The 18,101-nt window shown below is 39.7% G+C and overlaps 1 protein-coding gene across 1 annotated transcript in view; it reads left to right on the top strand.

The window, feature by feature from the left end:
• Positions 1-5,750, top strand: part of EGF (epidermal growth factor) — a 92,013-nt gene extending 86,263 nt beyond the window's left edge. Inside the window, exons 23-24 of the mRNA XM_070390732.1 lie at positions 2,776-2,881; positions 4,739-5,750. Coding sequence (XP_070246833.1) covers positions 2,776-2,881; positions 4,739-4,989 — 357 coding nt within the window. The 3' untranslated portion in view covers positions 4,990-5,750. The remainder of the gene's footprint in view (positions 1-2,775; positions 2,882-4,738) is intronic.
• Positions 5,751-18,101: the final 12,351 nt, after the last annotated feature.

An 18,101-nucleotide genomic window follows, 5' to 3' on the forward strand; every position in this document is an offset into this window, starting at 1 on the left:
GATGGATGTCTTAAAAACCCAAGGTTATTCTCCTAATTGTCTGCCTATTTCTTTCCTCACAAACATTTTAAATCTCTGAACTGCAGCAGCAAAATAGTTGCCAGGCTTAGCAAATAAAAAATACGAGCCACCTAGTTCAATTCATACTAATACTGAAAGTTCAAATTTAAATTCAAATTTAACCAGGTGTCTTATTTTTTATCTGGCAACCCTATGGATTCAAGTTCAAAATGCTTCCCAGATGACCCACTTCAGTAATTGATCTTAGAACACTAGAGGGCAGCTTTGAGACAGGCTAAACGTTTGAAACTTGGTATTTTTGTTCCCAGAAACCTGTCAGAGATGACTTGACTGGTTCACTGTGTGCTGTTGGTATTATCGGTGGGATAGATTGTGGAAAATGATGGAATATATGGCAGGTCCATGGGGGATTGAAACCTGTGGGCAAACAGGGAAACGTTAATTAGGAGAGCTCATGGAGAGGCAAAGGCACATTTTGGAGCCCTTCCCATATCACTTTGCCCGTTTCCCTGCCTCCACCTCATGCACATTCCCGGAGGATAGCTTTCCTGCAGTTACGCTTTTGACCGCTAAGTGGTCATCTGCCCAGCCTATACTATCGTCCGGCGTATACTGATTTTGTGGTTGAACCTGAGTATAGAAATACAATTAGAAATGTGGGTTCTAGCCTGACTGACCCTCACAGCAAATGGAGGTCTAATTTTCAGCAGATCACATACCCCTGCCGCCTCTTCAGGACACCAAGGGGTTTGGGTTCGATGAGCTCTAAGATTCCTCTGTCTCTAGAGATTCCGTAAGTGTGTGATTCTGGGTGCACTTCGCTATAGAACGTCCTCAGTTCTTCGAGGCCTTGTGACTTCTAAGTCCACAGGTTGCACTTGTCAGTCTATATGGTATTTCGTTCAGGTTTTGAGTAGCATGTTTAATTCACCTGACTTAACTCATGGAGAGGAGACATAATTAGTGTGTATCTTTTTAAGAAACCAAAAACACTTGCTGTTGCCATGAGCAGCTTGTTGTCATGAGCAGCTTGTTGGTTGGTGAATGGGGGTGCGGGGGGTGGGGAACGGGGGCTCCCAAACTCAGTCGCCATCACCAGATATCAATGAGAGTGGGACAGAGCTGAGCATGCAAACAAGGAGGAGCAGCTGCAGAAACAAATCTGGTTCTGTCAGCTGCCATCCATGTCTCAGCCCAGGATTCAGAGACCCATGCTCTGCTCACAGAGGGACATGTGGTTGGAAATTTTGCAGTGCAGAAGGCTGAGTTTTGACTGGAGCCAGAAATAATGGGCATACCCCCATAACAGTGGGTCACATATTGATTTTGCAAAATGTTGCTTCAGGGAGTCCATTCATGACGAAGAGAGGGATTAGTGTTGTGGGAAATCTATACTAATAAAAGGGTAATATGCTAATTAGACCGAATCGACTGGACATCTTCTGGATGTCTGACTTCCTTCCAGACAAAGCCACAGTGGTGGGGCCAAGGCAGAGGCAGTTAGGGGCAATTAGACCGGCAGGGGAGCAAGCAGTTAGGGGCAAGATCAGGCTGGCAGGGGAGGGCAGTTGGGGGCGATCAGGCCGGCAGGCGAGCAGTTAGGAGCCAGCGGTCCTGGATTGTGAGAGGGATGTTCGACTGCCGGTTTAGGCCCGATCCCTGTGGGGTCCCAGATTGGAGAGGGTGCAAGCCGGGCTGAGGGACACCCCCCACCCCCCGTGAACAAATTTCATGCACCAAGCCTCTAGTAAGAGAATAGGAACACGTGTTCAGGGGATCCACTCTTCCATGATCAACATTTCTCTCCCGAATCAACTCTACTCATCATTCCTTTCTATACTTTTCTCAAAACATGAGCAAGGTTTTTCCATTCCCTTTTCCTCCTTGTATTTCCGAGTTATGGGCTTCTTCTTATGTAGGGCTCATTTCTGAACCAATGGAGCTTGATTAGCCAAAACCTTGGGCAGTCCCTCCTCTGAGTCACTGATCCGTAAGGAAGGACTTTGCCAAACTGCATCCTTTATTCTGGGGCCTGAGGTCACTTCTTTTCTTTCCTTTTATCATTGATCTATTTTAACATTCAGTGTATGAGGTGTGAATGTGAGCCAGTGATCTCTGATCAGCCCCCATTGCAAGTGCCACACCAATTGTGGATAAACAAATAATAACAGAAATAATCATTTTCTTGCCCAAAAAGAAATGTTATTTTCTGTGCCTGCCTTTTAGAATTCTGGTTCCCACACTGTTCAACCATGGAAAAGCATTTGGTGGATTCCTGCAAATAGTAATTGCACTCTTAGTTATTAATACCCATGCATGACTCCAATTACTCAGAACTTGGTAGCATAGTTAAATGAATTTTATTAACTGCACACACACGTTTGAAAAGTTGGAGCACATCTTATAGGAGATATTATTTTTTCTGGGCCTATTGTCAATGCTTAGAACACTTATGGATTCTTGAGTTGATTAAAGTAAAGCATGACCCAAAACTTGGGATTCTGGAATTAGGATAGATCGTTCAGTAAAGATATTGATAAGGCCTGGTTACTTTAATAGAGAGTAACATCAAGTTTCAAATTGAACTAAACTTCTCATTAATTAGCCAGAGAAATAAATTTGACAGGACCTTTCCTTCAGCTTTCAACTTCCATAGTATGAACATGAGAAGCTGTAGCCTCTGATTTCATGTATGTGAGATAATTTATGAATTATAACGATGTTCTCTCTCTCCCTCCCTTTTATTCTCTGCAGTTTGTGGTTCTAAAGGAACACCAGAATCTCGGGGATGGGAATCAACCTGTGGTCCCCCAGGACGGCCAGGCAGCAGATGTTGGCCAGTTTACCTCCCTGGAGTCTGGTGAATGGTTATCTTTACCTTCCTCCTGAATGTTTTTCTGGATGTGAAAAGTGTCCTTTAAGCCCAGAAACAAGAGTTAAATTGGATAAGCTATGTGAGCCGCTGGCTGTATTGGAATGCCACTAAGCTTCAGAGAAAGATATTTGGACTGGATTCCTGTCTTAGATGTGAGGTTACCATGGTCTCAAAACTCTGGTCACATACAGTCTGCTAGGTCACTTTGGGCAAGCGCACGATGAGTTGACTCATTTTGAGTTAGGTTGGGTTTTGAGGTCATTCTTGGGGTTTGGGTGTATATTGGTAGTTGTCGGCATAGTTCCAGTGACATTGTCAATGGATCTAAGAAAATGCGTTCCATGTTCTAGAAGGAAAGGTTCCTGTACAGTTAGGTTGATGCGGGGGTTCTCCCAGGGAACGGGGAGTATTCAAGTCTTATGAGGGCTAGCCTTCAGCTGCAAGCCTGCACATCTAGGAAGTCCATCCAAGCCACTGGGAGATGGGCCACAAAATCAATCCAGGTCCTCAGGCTGCTCTGGAACTCCACCCGCCTCAGGTAGAAATGGAGTTAGATACGCGTTGACATAATGCCTTTGACAAGAGTTTTGTTATGATCAACTTCTGGGGTTTCAGTCTCAGATATCAAAGTTCTGTTTCATAACTCAGAGAACAAGGCTGAATATACTTTGTATCACAAGCTTTGAGAAAGGTTCAGAGAACCTTGGAGCCAACAAAAACAGTTCCTCTGCTAGCGTTTCAGCTGCACTTACATTTTCTGATATTTGCCCTTCACAAATATGCTTATTACCATACTCTCCTCCTCAGATTTCCTTGTAGAGAGAACATAGACTTTTTATTTTTTAAAACTTACCTCTCATACATATGTTGCCATGGAACCCAATTCAGTTGAACTTTACTTCATAATATCCAGAGGAACACCCTGGATATTAAGGTACACTCAGGAATTGACAATTAAAATGATGGTAAATATTATCGTGCTATATGTACTGTTCCCAGTGTTGTTGCCTGGATAATGAAAACATTCATCATTTTCAAAAGTTGCTTTGATGTTGTTGCTATTCGTAGCATTATTATGGAATATCTTATAGTTACATTCTACTTTTTCTTGAAGAGCTAAAAATACATAATTCTTTGTTATAAAGGTAATCCACTCTAGAGGCACATATATTATACTTTTGTAAGTTAACCAATAGCACAATGATTTGACCATAATATGGTTAACCTCAGGAAAGAGCTAAGGACTCGGCTGAGTACTCAGGAATAGATTAGAATATTTCTCTTTTGGGTCACTCTATTGCAAACATCTTGAGCCATTCTGCATGCCACTCACACAACTGTCTCCTAATATCATGTCCAGCTGTCTCATAAATCAAGATTGGGACTTTCCTAATCCCTCCTCTGCTCCTGGAAAACCTATTAAAATCACAGGCTGTGCCAGTGGCGCACCCATAGAACCATATTCATTGACCTCAGCCAACATCAGCGGTGCAGGCCCAGTGGGAAGCACCACGAGAGGGTCAGAGCACCATGCGAGGGGATAGGAATGCAAGTGCGTTCACAGCCTGAGCTCTGGCCTCAAGTCACTTATGGTCCAGACGGGGAGAGAGGAAATACACAGGGAAAGTGAAAGAGCAATCTCAGGTAGCATAGTCCTTTGAATCATCTCAACCAACCAAAAATATTTTAAATTTTTAAAGCATTGGGTCTTGAATGGTTCAGGAATGGGCTCATTTTTTGCCACAGTTTAGGTCTAGTCTCCAACCAGTCTATTAAGATATCTCTTGCTGGAGATTGTGCATGATGTGAATTCTAAAATTTCTTTCTTTTTTTATTGTATAGGGTCAGTGCAACCAGCACTGTGGAGGAAGGAGCCCCAGATGTGTGTGGGCACAGCGTATGGCGGCTGCGTTCCACCACCCAGTGATAATGGCTCTGGCCCCCAGAGGATGGAGGGTAGCTTTCCTCTCCCCTCCTCTGGGGCACAGCCCAAGGCTGTGGGGGTGGAGAAGCCCCATTCTCTCTGGTCGGCTAACCCATCCTGGCAACCAAGGGCCGCGGATCCACCACATCAAGTGGAGCTGACTCAGTGAAAACTGGAAGTTGAAGAAGAACACACTGTATGTGTTGACAGTAATACTTTGTTTCCAAAAGAAGAGGGAAAGAAAATACACATCTGACTCCTCAATCTCTACAACTAATCACCTGCTCAGCACCCTGGAAGCAAATATGAATTGTGTTTTTGCTTCTTCCTTCAAGTAGTCCCGCTCCGGATTTTCACATCAGAGTAACTGGGAGAACCACTAGATAACTCATTAGAAACCAAATGGGGACAGTGTTGCTTTATAAATTGTGTGGTCTTCAATAATCAATACAGATAGATTCCTTTTCCCCTGCAGCCCCAGAAGAAATCTGGGGTTGAAGCAGGCAATCACACAGGTTTGGCCAGTTGTAAAGTAATTGGACAGAACATTTAGCGCAATCTCATGAAATGGTTAGAACATTAAAATTACTGTTGTGATACATTGCAGGCATTTAATTTATCACTATTTAACTTACCCGTGCTGGTAATTTTGAGAACGAATTATGATAAATTAATGAAAGATGTACTCATTTAGAATCTGATTTCCTCAGAATTAGAGGACTTATTTTTCTATCTTAAAATCTTTAAATGAAAATGTTACCCAACAGACCTCGGTGTTTCCTAGGCATTGTTTTTTCTAGTGAAAATGATAAATTGCTCTTTATTTGTTTGCACATAATTTTACTTATTTTCAAATGTGAGATTGTAAGCAAATTGCCAGATTTATTTTCATTATGAACAGCAATTGATTTCTTCTAATTATTTAAATAAAATCACTGTAAAACATAAACACTATCTTGTGTACCTGGTTAAATAATAAGTTACAGTCTGTGGGCATGTTAGAGTTCAATCAAAGTGATCCGCTAAGCTTGCTATTGTTACTCCTTTAGAAAAATTAAAATTTCTTTAACTTTATAAAGTAAGTTTTCACAAGGTGTTCTAAATAAGTACCATTCTTGCAGTCCAGGCATCGTTAGTACAATTGACACAGCCTAACACAGGAACTGGATGTTGTTCAGGGCTTTGGATTGTGTAGTTCCTACATTAACTAGTCTTTGTTCTTCTTTGTTTCTTTGTTTCTTTTTTTTTCAATTCTTTGGACTTTGGTTATACAAGAAGTCAGCATAAAAATGAATTTATGTACATCTTTTCAAGTGGATAGCCCTTAGAAATTTTGCTACAGATCGGTGGTGGGGAGGATAACTTATGTTAGCTACATATTCAGTATGACCCTTTTCCCACTTAATTTAGATTTTTCTCTATTTGGTTTTGCTTTAATTGGTAGTTTGGCTAAGAAAACCTGTCTTATTTCTGAGTGAACTGACCTCAGAAGAACAATAGTCATAATTTCCCCAGTTATGGGAAAATTATATTCCTAAGTGTGAATATTTTTTTCTTTCAAAAATGAGCATTTTTGGAGCTTTAAGGGTTTAGATTTTAAGGGTTTAATTTTTTTTTAAATTTTAGCACCTCATTCTTTTAGGATTTCAAAGATAACTAAAGAGATGATATATGACTACAATCGCTCATAACATAGTGTTATATTTGAACCAGAAAATCCCTGTTTCTTTTGAGCTTTTCAATGAATGTGATACTTCATGAACTGGGATCCTGGCAAATCCTTGACCAGGTTCGAACCCCAGCTCCATCCCGGATCAGAGTAAACAAACGGCTTTCTATTCTTTAGTCAACAAATCACCATGGAGTCGTAGCTTCCTTTTAGTGTTTAAAGAAATACCCTCCTTTTAACATTTAGTTTTAGAAAGAACATTTTCAGTTAAGATATTTGATTTGCATTTTTTCAGACTGAATAGCCTTAGATCCTGTCATTCATAATCTCATTGTGCATAATTATTCCTGATAGTGATTCTATTTGACTAAATGTCACCCACCACATTTACAATGAGCATTTTGCCCACCTTTCTACCACCTAATGAAGGCTTAGTACACCGCATTCATTTGATACCCTATGGTTTCAGTTCCTCCTATTAGCCTTGATTTCCACTGAAATCCTTTTCCTATGAATAAAGGATTATTGTGTGATAATTGAAAATATGTTAAAAGCACTAAATAATTTCTTCAAAAAACACCCCGAACTCAAATCAAACAAAGAAAGTGGGAGAAAGGGACAATATCTGGTCAATTTAAGTATGTGTGACAGTTAAGATTGCATTTTTGTTTTGTTTTACTTTTTCTTTCTTTATTGAAATCCTCAGGTGAGAAAGGCTTCTTTGCATTGTTTTCATCCTGTGCTCCTTAGCTCCAGGCTCGCCCGAAGCAGAGCACTTTTCTGTTTAGAAGTTGGCAAGGGTTTCTGCTGCTAGTAGTCATAGGCTAGGAACAACACAGCTCAGTAGGAAAATCTGATAATGATTAATATAAGATTAAATATGCATCGCATGTCTGAAACAGACTTGAGAAAGTACAGAAATTTCTAAATAGGAAAATTTCCTAGTTGGTGGTCATCTCCCCCTCACCCCCACTGAATACTTGACCCTTCTGACGTGGTCCAATCTCATCTCTGGTAGACCAGAAGCGAAGTTCAGATGTGTCCTACTCAGCAAGGAAGCCTTCAGCAAGCTTTCTAAACTAAGAACTGTAAATCCCAGGTTAATACCTAAATTATTTGGAATATATATATATATATATATATCACTCACCTGCCAAAATAATGGAACTATAGTAAAATTGTTATTATTCTAAATCTTTAGGAAATCATTTTGGACAGTGAGTCAAGTGGTTGCACCGTGGTTTCTTTAGCTCTAAAATGAAGCATCATTTTAGAGCTAAAGTGGTTGCACCGTGGCTCAGTTGGTTGGAGCATTGTCCCTGTACACGGAAAGTTTGCAGGTTTGATTCCTGGTCAGGGCACATATCTGGGTTGTGGTTTGATTCCCGGTCAGAGTATGTACTGGAGGCAACTGATCAATGTCTCTCTCTCTCTCTCTCTCTCTCTCTTTCTCTCTCTGTTTTTCTTTCTCTCTCGTCCTCCCTCTCTAAAATCAATCCTATATAATAAAAGCCTAATATGCTAAGTGTCCAGTCATCTGGTCATCCATTCAACCAATCAAATCATAATATGCTAATGGTATGCTAATGCCGCTCAACCGCTCGCTATGATGTGCACTGGCCACCAGGGGCAGATTGCTCTAACTGGTAGGTTAGCTTGCTGATGGGGTCCAGCCGATCAGGACTGAGTGGGATGGGCTGGACACGCACTGGAGCTCTCCCACGGTCCCTTCCCAGCTGGCCAACCTCCCGCATCCCTCTCCAGCCCTGATCGTGTACCAGTGGTGTCCCTCGGCTTGGCCTGAGCCCTCTCGCAATCTGGGACCCCTTGGGGGATGTTGGAGAGCTGGTTTCAGCCCAATCCCACAGGCCAGGCCGAGAAACCCCACTGGTGCACAAATTTGTGCACGGGGCCTCTAGTATATATATAATGAGGTATCCTTTGTGTGAAGCAAGCACCAATACAAAACTAAGGTGTTATTTCTGTCACTGAGGTATGAGACACTCAAGGCCAACTTCTTTAAATTCCAAATATTATTTTATCAATTTAGGACTGCCCTCTTTCTCTACCATTGCATAAAACATGTTGAGCATCCTATATAATAAAGAGCTAATATGCAAATGATCATCACGTCCTCATGCCATCACGCCCTAACGGCTCAGACACTCAACACTGGGAAGAGAGGAATGGGGACCAGACAGGCTGCGGCCCGGGAAAGGAACAAGCTGCCCACCCCATGGTTCCAGGCACCAACAGCTGCGTCTGTGGCCTGGGAGAGGGACAATCCACCCACCCCGTGGTCCAGGGCGCCTGCAGCTGTGGCTGCGACCCCAGGCAAAACCACCCACCCACGGTCCCCTGAGGCTGCGGCCAGCCCAGGTGAAGCTGGCCTGGGCCCTAGGTGCCTGCAGCCGGCCAGAGGGAGGGAAGCCCGGGTCCCAGGTGTGGGACAAGGCAGAGGTGGTTAGGGGTGATGAGGTCAGCAGGGGAGCAGTAGGGGTGATCAGGCAGACAGGCAGGCAGAGGTGGTTAGGGGCGATCAGACAGGAAGGCAGGCAGGCAAGTGGTTAGGAGCCAGTGGTCCCAGATTGCGAGAGGCAGTCAGACATCCCCCAAGGGGTCCCAGATTGAAGAGGGTGCAGGCTGAGGGACCTCCCCCGCCCCCCATGCATGAATTTTGTGCACTGGGCCTCTAGTAATTACATATTTTCTTGATAACATAAGAACTTCAATACACATCAACCATAACAGCATGCTATCATTTTGTGATGATCAGAACTCCTTCAATGCATATTAAAGGTCTTTACACCTTGAATCTGAACATTTTAACCTATTATTTTCATTACTTTTCTGGTGGACAATCAAGTTGTCAGCTCTCATCCCTCTGTCAATTGTCTTTCATAGAAGCTCATCTTTGCCTTCCTTGTTGCTTCTGTTTTGTAAACTTAGTGTTTAGTTAAGCAAAATGAAAGTAAATGTATATTGAATGAGAGCTTAAAAGCATTTCCTGAATAAACTACATAGGTTTTAGGCCTTAAACTTTTGGCATGTAGCATCTTTATTTATTTTTCCTTATTGCTCTTTGCTGTATTCTGGTGGGATTCTAGCATAAGGTAGTGGTTATAAGAAGATGGTCTTTGTAGTCAACAGAAATAGATTTGAATCCCATTGCATCACTTACTAGTTTTGTAACTTTGTTCAGACTAATCAATCTCTCTAAGTGTCAGTTTCCTCACCTGTAAAATGGGTAGAATAACAACTAATGTTGTCAAAGGATAGTTGTGATTTTTCAATGAAATGATGCACACAGAGTACTTAGCATAATGCTTCTCATAAAATCAAATGGTATTATTTCACTCCATCTAGTGATTACTGTTTTACTAGTATTAGCTTACACTATGATGAGTGTTTTTTACTGCTTCTAATCCAGGCAAGCGGCACATGAAGATGGGCAAAAAGCAGAGCTGCAAAGAGCAGAGCCCCAAACCCCTGGATCAGAATTTTAAAAGACAACACTATGTGTAAATATAAAGAAAGATTAAATATTTAATTTGATTTTTACATTAAAATGACAATCATAGATATATGCTTGGGACATGTGGATATGAAAATAAATGAGAACATTAATTAATGACTATGTTAGTATTAGACAACACTGTGCAGTTTGTCCATGTCTACCTGGGACTAAAAAAAAGGTATTTTTTGTTTTTATCTATTTTTAATAAGTCAGGGTGCTTATTATAAGCAAAGAGGTCCTTGAGAAGCCATCATAAAGCTTCTACTGAGAATCTCAGTTCATTTACATAATTCAAATAGTAATTAAACATCCCCTAAGTTACCACAATAACCCTTTTGTCTATATATTCTAGTGAGATAGTTCTGTAACATTTGTCTAGTGAGATAGTTCTAGTGAGATAGTTCTGTAACTGCTAAGCCAAATAGAAATACAGTGTGGAAATTTGAACATTATTTTTAAATACTTATTAATTTGTTAGAGCTGGAGACAATAGCACAAGAGACAGGTAGTGGCTTCTAATAATAGGTAAGAAAACATATGATTAGAGTCCTAGAACCACTTGATTTCTGTCAACAGCAAGTTCCCAAAATTTTTATCATCGGCTTTCAATAGTACTTCCACTGTTGCCTCAATGGTGAGGAAACCACCTAAAGAACTATGGTAATGACTGGGCTGCACTGGAGCTTTTAAACCTTTATACCCAAATCTCATTTAAGCCTTCTTAGTTCTAAAGGTGTGGGTATATATGATAGCTTATATTGAGGTCAAAAAGTCTTTGTATCTGTAGAATTTAAATATTTTTCTTTAGAGTTCTAGCTTACATTTGAATTGTGCCCTATTGTTTATAAAGGATTTTTGTATTCATTATCTCATTTGACCTCATTAATTCTAACATACAAACCATGAAGTGAGTGGGATAGATAGTCTTCCCATTTTACTTACTCTGAAAGATTATACCCAAAGCTGAAGGAGAGTGAAGGTAAATAATAAAATTCATTACTAGAGATAAAAAAATTACTTCATAATGATAAAAATGTTCACTTTGATAGAAATATATTAAAATTCTAAAATTATATAAACGTAATACCTAGCCCAAAATAGATAAAGCAAAAAATTGACAACTTACAAGAAGTATTAAAGAAAACACTATCATGCAGGAGATTATACCATACTCCTCTTGCTAACTAGTAAACTTAGGAGATAAAAAATTAGGATATAGAAGACTTTAAAGTGGAATTATTAGAATTGAGTATATGTATATAGTACACATAGAAATTCATGAAAATTGATGTGCTATTCTATCACGTAGCTTCAGTAAGTTTCACAAGACCACATTAATCTGGTAATAGCCATTTTCTCTGACCATAATTAAATTGAGTTAGAGTTAAATAATAAAGCAATAATTAGAATTCTTGGAAATTATAAAACACTTCTAAATGGGTCAAAGAAGAAGTCCTAATAGAAATTAGAAAATACATAGAACTGAACAGTTGTGAAAATTCTATATGTCACAACTAATGGCATATAACTAAAATGGCATTGAAAGGGAATTTTGTAGCTTTATATCCTTATATTATAAAGGGAAAAAAAGATTGAAACTTAATGAGTTAAGAAGCACTCAACTGAAGTTAAAAAAGAAAAGCAGATGAAACCAAAGGAAGTATAAGCATAGACATCATAAAAATAAGAACAGAATTAATGAAATAGAAAAAAAAATATGAAGATCAAAAAAGCCAAAAGTTAATTGTTTGAAAAAGTTTAATAAATATTTGACAAGATTAATCAGGAAAATACGAATGAACAACTATATAATGTTATGCATGAAAAGGGCATGAAATTACAGGTGTGGTAGCAATTTAAAAAAATAAGAGATTAGTATGAATAACTTTTTGAAAGTATAAGGGACAATTGCCTTAAAAAAAAAAGCTTACCAACACTGTCAGAGAAAGAAATAAAAAAACTCAAATAGTCCTAAACCCATTAAAGAAATTTTTAAAAATTTTAAACTTAAATTTTTCCACAAGGAAAATACCAAGCTCAACGTGTTTGATAGCTTTGTGCTGTGTCAACTTGGTAAACTGGAACTTTCCCCCAGAATTTAATCCCTGCGTGTATTTGTGATACAGTTGGTCATCGTGGTTAGATAGAGTGAAACACAGATGCACGGGTGCCAGTAGGTCCTCACTCTTTCCCACAGTGATTGCTGTAAGGTTGCAGATTCTTCTTCCCTCTTACTTGATGCCCATTTCTACATACATATTAAAATGACCAAAATCTGGAACACTGATAACACCAAATACTGGTAAGTATGTGGAGCAAGAGGAAATCTCATTTATTGCTGTTGGCAATGCAAAATGGTACAACAACTTTGGAAGAGTTTGGTGGTTTCTTACAAGACGAAACATACTTTCATCATATCATCCAGCAATCAACTTCTTGGTATTTACCCTAAGGAGTTGAAAAGTTATGTCCACACAAAAACAGGCACATAGATAGTTATAGAAGTTTCATTCATAATTTCCAGTTGGAAGCAAACAAGATGTCCTTTAGTAGATGAATGAATAAGTAAATGGTGGTATCAACAATGCAATATTATTTAGAGCTAAAAAGAAATGAACTATCAAGGCATGAAAAGACATGTAAGAATCTTAAGCACACATTCCCTAGTGAAAGGAGCCAATCTGAAAGGTCTACATACTATATGATTCTAATTATATGACATTTTAGAAAAGACAAAACTATGGAAACAATAAAAAGAATAGTAGTTGGTAGGGGTCAAGGTGGAGGAGTGAATAGGTGGAGAACAGAGGAATTTTATGACTGAAAATAATCTGTATGATACTATAATGATGGGTACATGTCATACATTTGTCAAACTCATAGAAGGGCAACACTAAGAGTGAATCCTAAGGTCAACTATGGGCTTTGGGTGAATATGATGTGTCAATGTAGGTTCACTAATTGTAACAAATACACCACTCTGGTGGGTAAAACTGTCTATGCATGTGTGAAGACAAGAGATATATAAGAAATTTCTCTTCCTTTTTCTCTATTTTGCTGTGAATCTAAAATTTCTCTAAAAATGAAGTCTTTTTTTTTTTTTTAAGAAAACACTTCCTATCTCATTTTATGGGGTTATTATAGCTGCTATTTTTAGAGTAGACAAGAATAGTGCAAGAAAGAAAGATTACAGACCAAACTCAATTATGCAAAAAGTCTGAACAAATTGAATTCAGTAATATATTTTTTAAAAACAACAGATGATAACCAGAGGCAATTATATAATACATGCAAAATTAATTAATTACAGCCATGGGGCAGGGATGGGGATGGGAAAGGTATTTAAAACCAATAACTATAACTCAACACAGTAACAAATTGAAAGAGAAAAAAAAATTTCCATAGATGCAGAAAAAGTTTTCAATAAAATTCAACATCTATTCATGACAGAATCTTAGCAAAATAAGAAGAAAAGGAAAATTCCTTCACTTGATGAAGAAAAATCTACCAAAAAATTTATAATAAACATTATATTTAATGGTGAAATGTTAAGATCAAGATCAAAACAAGGATACCCTACCATCATCACTTCCATTAAACATTGCACTAGATGTTGTAGACAGTAATCTGACAGCCCAGTAATACTCCCAAAACAATAAGACAAAAATTTTAAAAATATGTAAAGATTAGAAACAAGAAAATTAAACTCTCATTATTTCTAGATGATAGAGTTGTTTATAGAAAACACAAAAGAATCTACCCAAGAGGTAACACAAAATCACTATATCTCAGTACCACTAACTAGAAAATGTAGTTAAAATATGTATCAATTATAACAGTATTATAAATGTGAAGTAACCATGAGTAAATCTAACAAGGCCCAGGCCTATTATAGAAAAAGTTAAAAACTTAGAAGACATGAAAGATGGCCTAAAAGAAGATACACCATGTTCATGGATAAGAAGTCTTAATATTAAAAAGTTGTCAAATCTCTTCCAAGATATATTTAGATTCAATAAAATTCTCATTTTTTAAATAAAAAAACAACTTGACAAGCTAAGTCTAAAATTTAATTAGAAAACAATAAAATAAAAACAACAATCCAGTTGAAGGCATCAAACTGCTACCAGGGGAATAAGAATTTGAAGGGTTAAAATCCTGGAGAGGATTAATCTGAAAAACTGTTAAATATGGTTTAATCTGTAAAACAGAAAAGAAGGAAAATTTTGCATACTAATAACTTCATCACATAAAGTTTTTAAGCAGGTAAAGTTAAGCAATATGTTCTTTGTAGATGCACACTTAACTGATAAAAGTATAAAGGGAATTGTTGACAAAAGTTGTGGAAGGCAGTTGCCTTTGACAGCAGGAGAGAGGCTGCCTCAGGTGATTGCTACCCAGCACTTCTGAGATCTGGTAATGTTCTATCTCTAAGCCTGCGGCGGGCACATGGGTATTATCATTATTATTTCTCTGTGATCTGCCCGCACGTCATACAGAAAAGTTTTTTTTTTTTTAGTATATTTCACAGTTTTAAAAAAAAATCCAAAAGAACACAACAGAAATTATTGCCAAATTCTACTGAGCACTTCATGGATTCCAAAGCAGAATTTTTTACATTCCTTGCATCGACTGGGGCTGGGTTTGCTGAACTCTGGATCCCTGAAGTCATGGAGCATGCATGCTGGATTAGCGTGTTTCTGAGCTGGGAATTTCCCTCCACAGTTGGAAGAGTCTGGAGACAGGCAGAAAATGCTGTTTACTACACACTTTGAGTGTTTTTGACAAAAAGAGGGATGAGATAATGGAGGTTATAAGAAAAGAGGCTGTGTAAGACCTAGGAGGCAATATATATAGAAAAATTTAAAATTGGCCTTTGGAATCTCATAAGAAATGATTTGGTTTGGGGACGGTAAGAAATGATGTTCATTATTACGGTGAGAAGGGGCACTCTAATTCCGGTGCCTGGATTTGCTTCGATCCTCTCTTCTATGAACAAATCTGACCTGTAGCAACCCCTTGTTTAGGTTTCCCCCCTGAACCTAAATAATTTTAATGCTGCTGTTCAGCTCCTCGTGCAACCTTCTGTGTTTGGGAATTTATTCAGCAGATCATACCTCACTGCCTGTTTGTCCTGAGTGGAAATTCTAGCGGGACTGTATGTTCTTTCTGCAATCATGAGCTAATGGATGGGGATAACGTTTTAAGCAATTACAATAGAGAGGAAATCAAGATCAAAAATGAAAGAAAGCTTCAAGGTGTTCTGCTTCTAACAGTGTTTTAATTCTCTGCCATGTGAGAACTCTTGCAACAGCTTTGTTCCTTCCTCACTCCAAATTCACAGCTTCTTTCAACTTTGTCTCAAACTCCAAACAACTGTCCCATCACAACTGTTCCCATCCTCTTATTCTAAGCTGTCCTAAAGCTCAGCAGAGTTCTCAGAGAATAACAAATGGAAAAACTGGACGTCAGTGACCACTCAAATCCCCACAGCAGTCACTCCATGTGCTCATGATCAGAAGAGAGGAAAGGGGTGGGAATGGCTGGAGGGGGGTGGGAGTGTCAGTTGGGGAAAAAGAAGACATATGTAAAACTTTAGACAATAAATAAATAAATAAATAAATAAATAAATAAATAAATAAAACATGGGGGAGAAGAAGAAGCCTGCACTGGACGCTCTTAGAGACACACATGTCCCAAAGTTCATCTACTTCCATGCCCAGGTAGAATTTCCTCTTCCAAGTCTCAGAAGAAGGTCCTTTGCTTTCCACTTTGGACCTCACACTTGCAGTCACAGGGAGCTTGGAAATTCACAAGACAGCTTTTACAGGAAACGTCCCAAATTGTGTTAGATTTGACAGAGACTGCATCCCCCAGGAAGCTCATATGAAAACCATCAGGGGTCAGTAGCAGACTCCCACTGGAGCTGCCTGCCCTAAAGAAGCGTTCAATCCAATGTTGCCACAGGTCATGGGGCACCATCCCAAGTAGTGAAGCCTCTCTGGGTGCTAGGGTTGGGTAGGAGCATAAGGAGTTGGGATCCCTTCCTCGGTCCCTGGCCCCGGGGCTCTTGTCTTTGCTGAAAGTCTGCTAGGCTCTCCCTCTGTTCCGGACAGCGTGGCCTTGTCAAGCCTTTGTGTGTCCTTGCAATTGGCTTGCCTGCCCTCCAGAGGGACGCGAAACCCACCCAGCCCAACTTTTACACAACTTTCCCTTCCAAGTGCTCCCCTTCCCATCATCTAGCTCAGTGTCTCAAGAAGTTTAATGCCCACAAAATCACCAAGAGACCTTGTCAAAATGCAAATAATGGTTCAGCCCAGGGTACGGGGTGTACATTTTTTAATAAGTTCCTAGCTGACCTGGATGCTGCTGGTCCACAGATCATACTTTGAGTAGCAAATGAATCAGGATTCAGTTTCCAAATTCCTAGGAGAAGGAATTTGATTATTTTGGTCCAGTTTGTTGATTTGCTCACCCTGGGTCCCACTATTCCAATTAGCTTTCGGCAGGAGAAGGATGGACGCAATACTAATGTGGCCATCTTGGTTGGCTCACTCCGTAGGAGCTATGGGTAGATTGGTTAGTTCAAAACCCTACAAGACATCTACAGCAGGAGTCCACTAAACCCTCAGATCATTTTTATATGAATGGCTCACTAAAGCAAGTTTCTCATATCTTGCATGTGTGCAGCTTTTCTGATGGGAAAGACAGTCATTTTTTCAACATAATTGGCATGATTCTCATTTCCTTGAAGTCCTATCCACACAGTTAAGTTAAATTTGTTTCTGATGTTTGTCTGAGGTTTATGTCTGTCAAATTAAAATATTCCAGAAAAGAAAAAATGTGAATTATCCTCTGAAAATGGGTTTTCATATTTAAAATTCTATTCTTCTGTCATACCGGTGAGATTTTGGAAGAAAGGAAAGACTTGCTTCCAGTCAGCCATCCTAAAGAAGGAGCCCTTATGTTGCATCCTTTATCTTTGTGCCAGCCCTGCACTCCGTGTGAATTTGAAATTATAGTCCTCAAATGTCCCTTGTCAATAGCTTCTTCAGGTGGGCCTGTGTGGCCCTTCCAGGGGTCTGTGACTGTGATTCCCAAGCTAGAGGGAAACATTGTAGCTCAGAACTAAAATCTACACCCTACCCTCCACCCATCATGCAGGACGCTGAATTCCCTCTACAGTAGTGCCCCTCTTATCCACAATTTCCTTTCCTTGATTTTGGTTACCCACTGTCAACCACGGTCTGAAAATATTAAATGGTAAATTCTAGAAATAAAAAATTTGTAGGTTTTAAATTACACACCATTCTGAATAGCAAGATGAAACCTTTTACTGTCTCTCTCTGTCCCATGTGGGACATGAATGAACCCCTTTTCCAGCACCTCCAGGCTGTAGTCAGTAGCAATCTCAGTTATCAGATCGACTGACCTGGTATCACAGGGCTTGTGTTCAAGTAACCCTTGTTTTACTTATAATGTCCCCAAAGCGCAAGAGTAGTGAGCCTGGCAATTTGAATATGCCAAAGAGAAGCTATAAAGTGCTTCCTTTAAGTGAAAGGGTGAGTACAATACAATAATATATATTGAGAGAAAGAGTGAGAGACCATATCACATAATTTTAATACAGTACTAGAGGCCCAGTGCATGAAACTCATGCACTTGGGGGGTCCCTCAACCCAGCTTGCCCTCTTGCAGTCCAGGAGCCCTCAGGGGATGTTTGACTGACGGCTTAGGCCCGTTGAGGCTTAGGCCTAAGCCATCAGTTGGACATCCTTTGTGCTGCTGTGGAAGCGGGAGAGGCTCCTGTCACCATTGCTGTGCTCGCAAGCCATGAGCCCGGCTTCTGGCTGAGCGGCGCTCCCACTGTGGGAGCACACTGACCACCAGAGGACAGTTTCTGTAGCGTCTGCCCCCTGGTGGTCAGAGCGCATCTGACAAGTCTGACCACCAGAGGACAGTTCCTGTGTTGAGCGTCTGCTCCCTGGTGGTCAGAGCGCTTCTAGTGACCGGTTGTTCCACCATTTGGTTGAGTAGCATACTAGGGTTTTATTATACAGGGTATTATTGTAGTTGTTTTATTTTATTAGTAGTT

This window comes from Myotis yumanensis, unplaced genomic scaffold (genome assembly GCF_028538775.1).
Source record: "Myotis yumanensis isolate MYYU_CA2020_CCGP unplaced genomic scaffold, mMyoYum1.0.hap1 SCAF_1, whole genome shotgun sequence".
NCBI lineage: Eukaryota > Metazoa > Chordata > Mammalia > Chiroptera > Vespertilionidae > Myotis > Myotis yumanensis.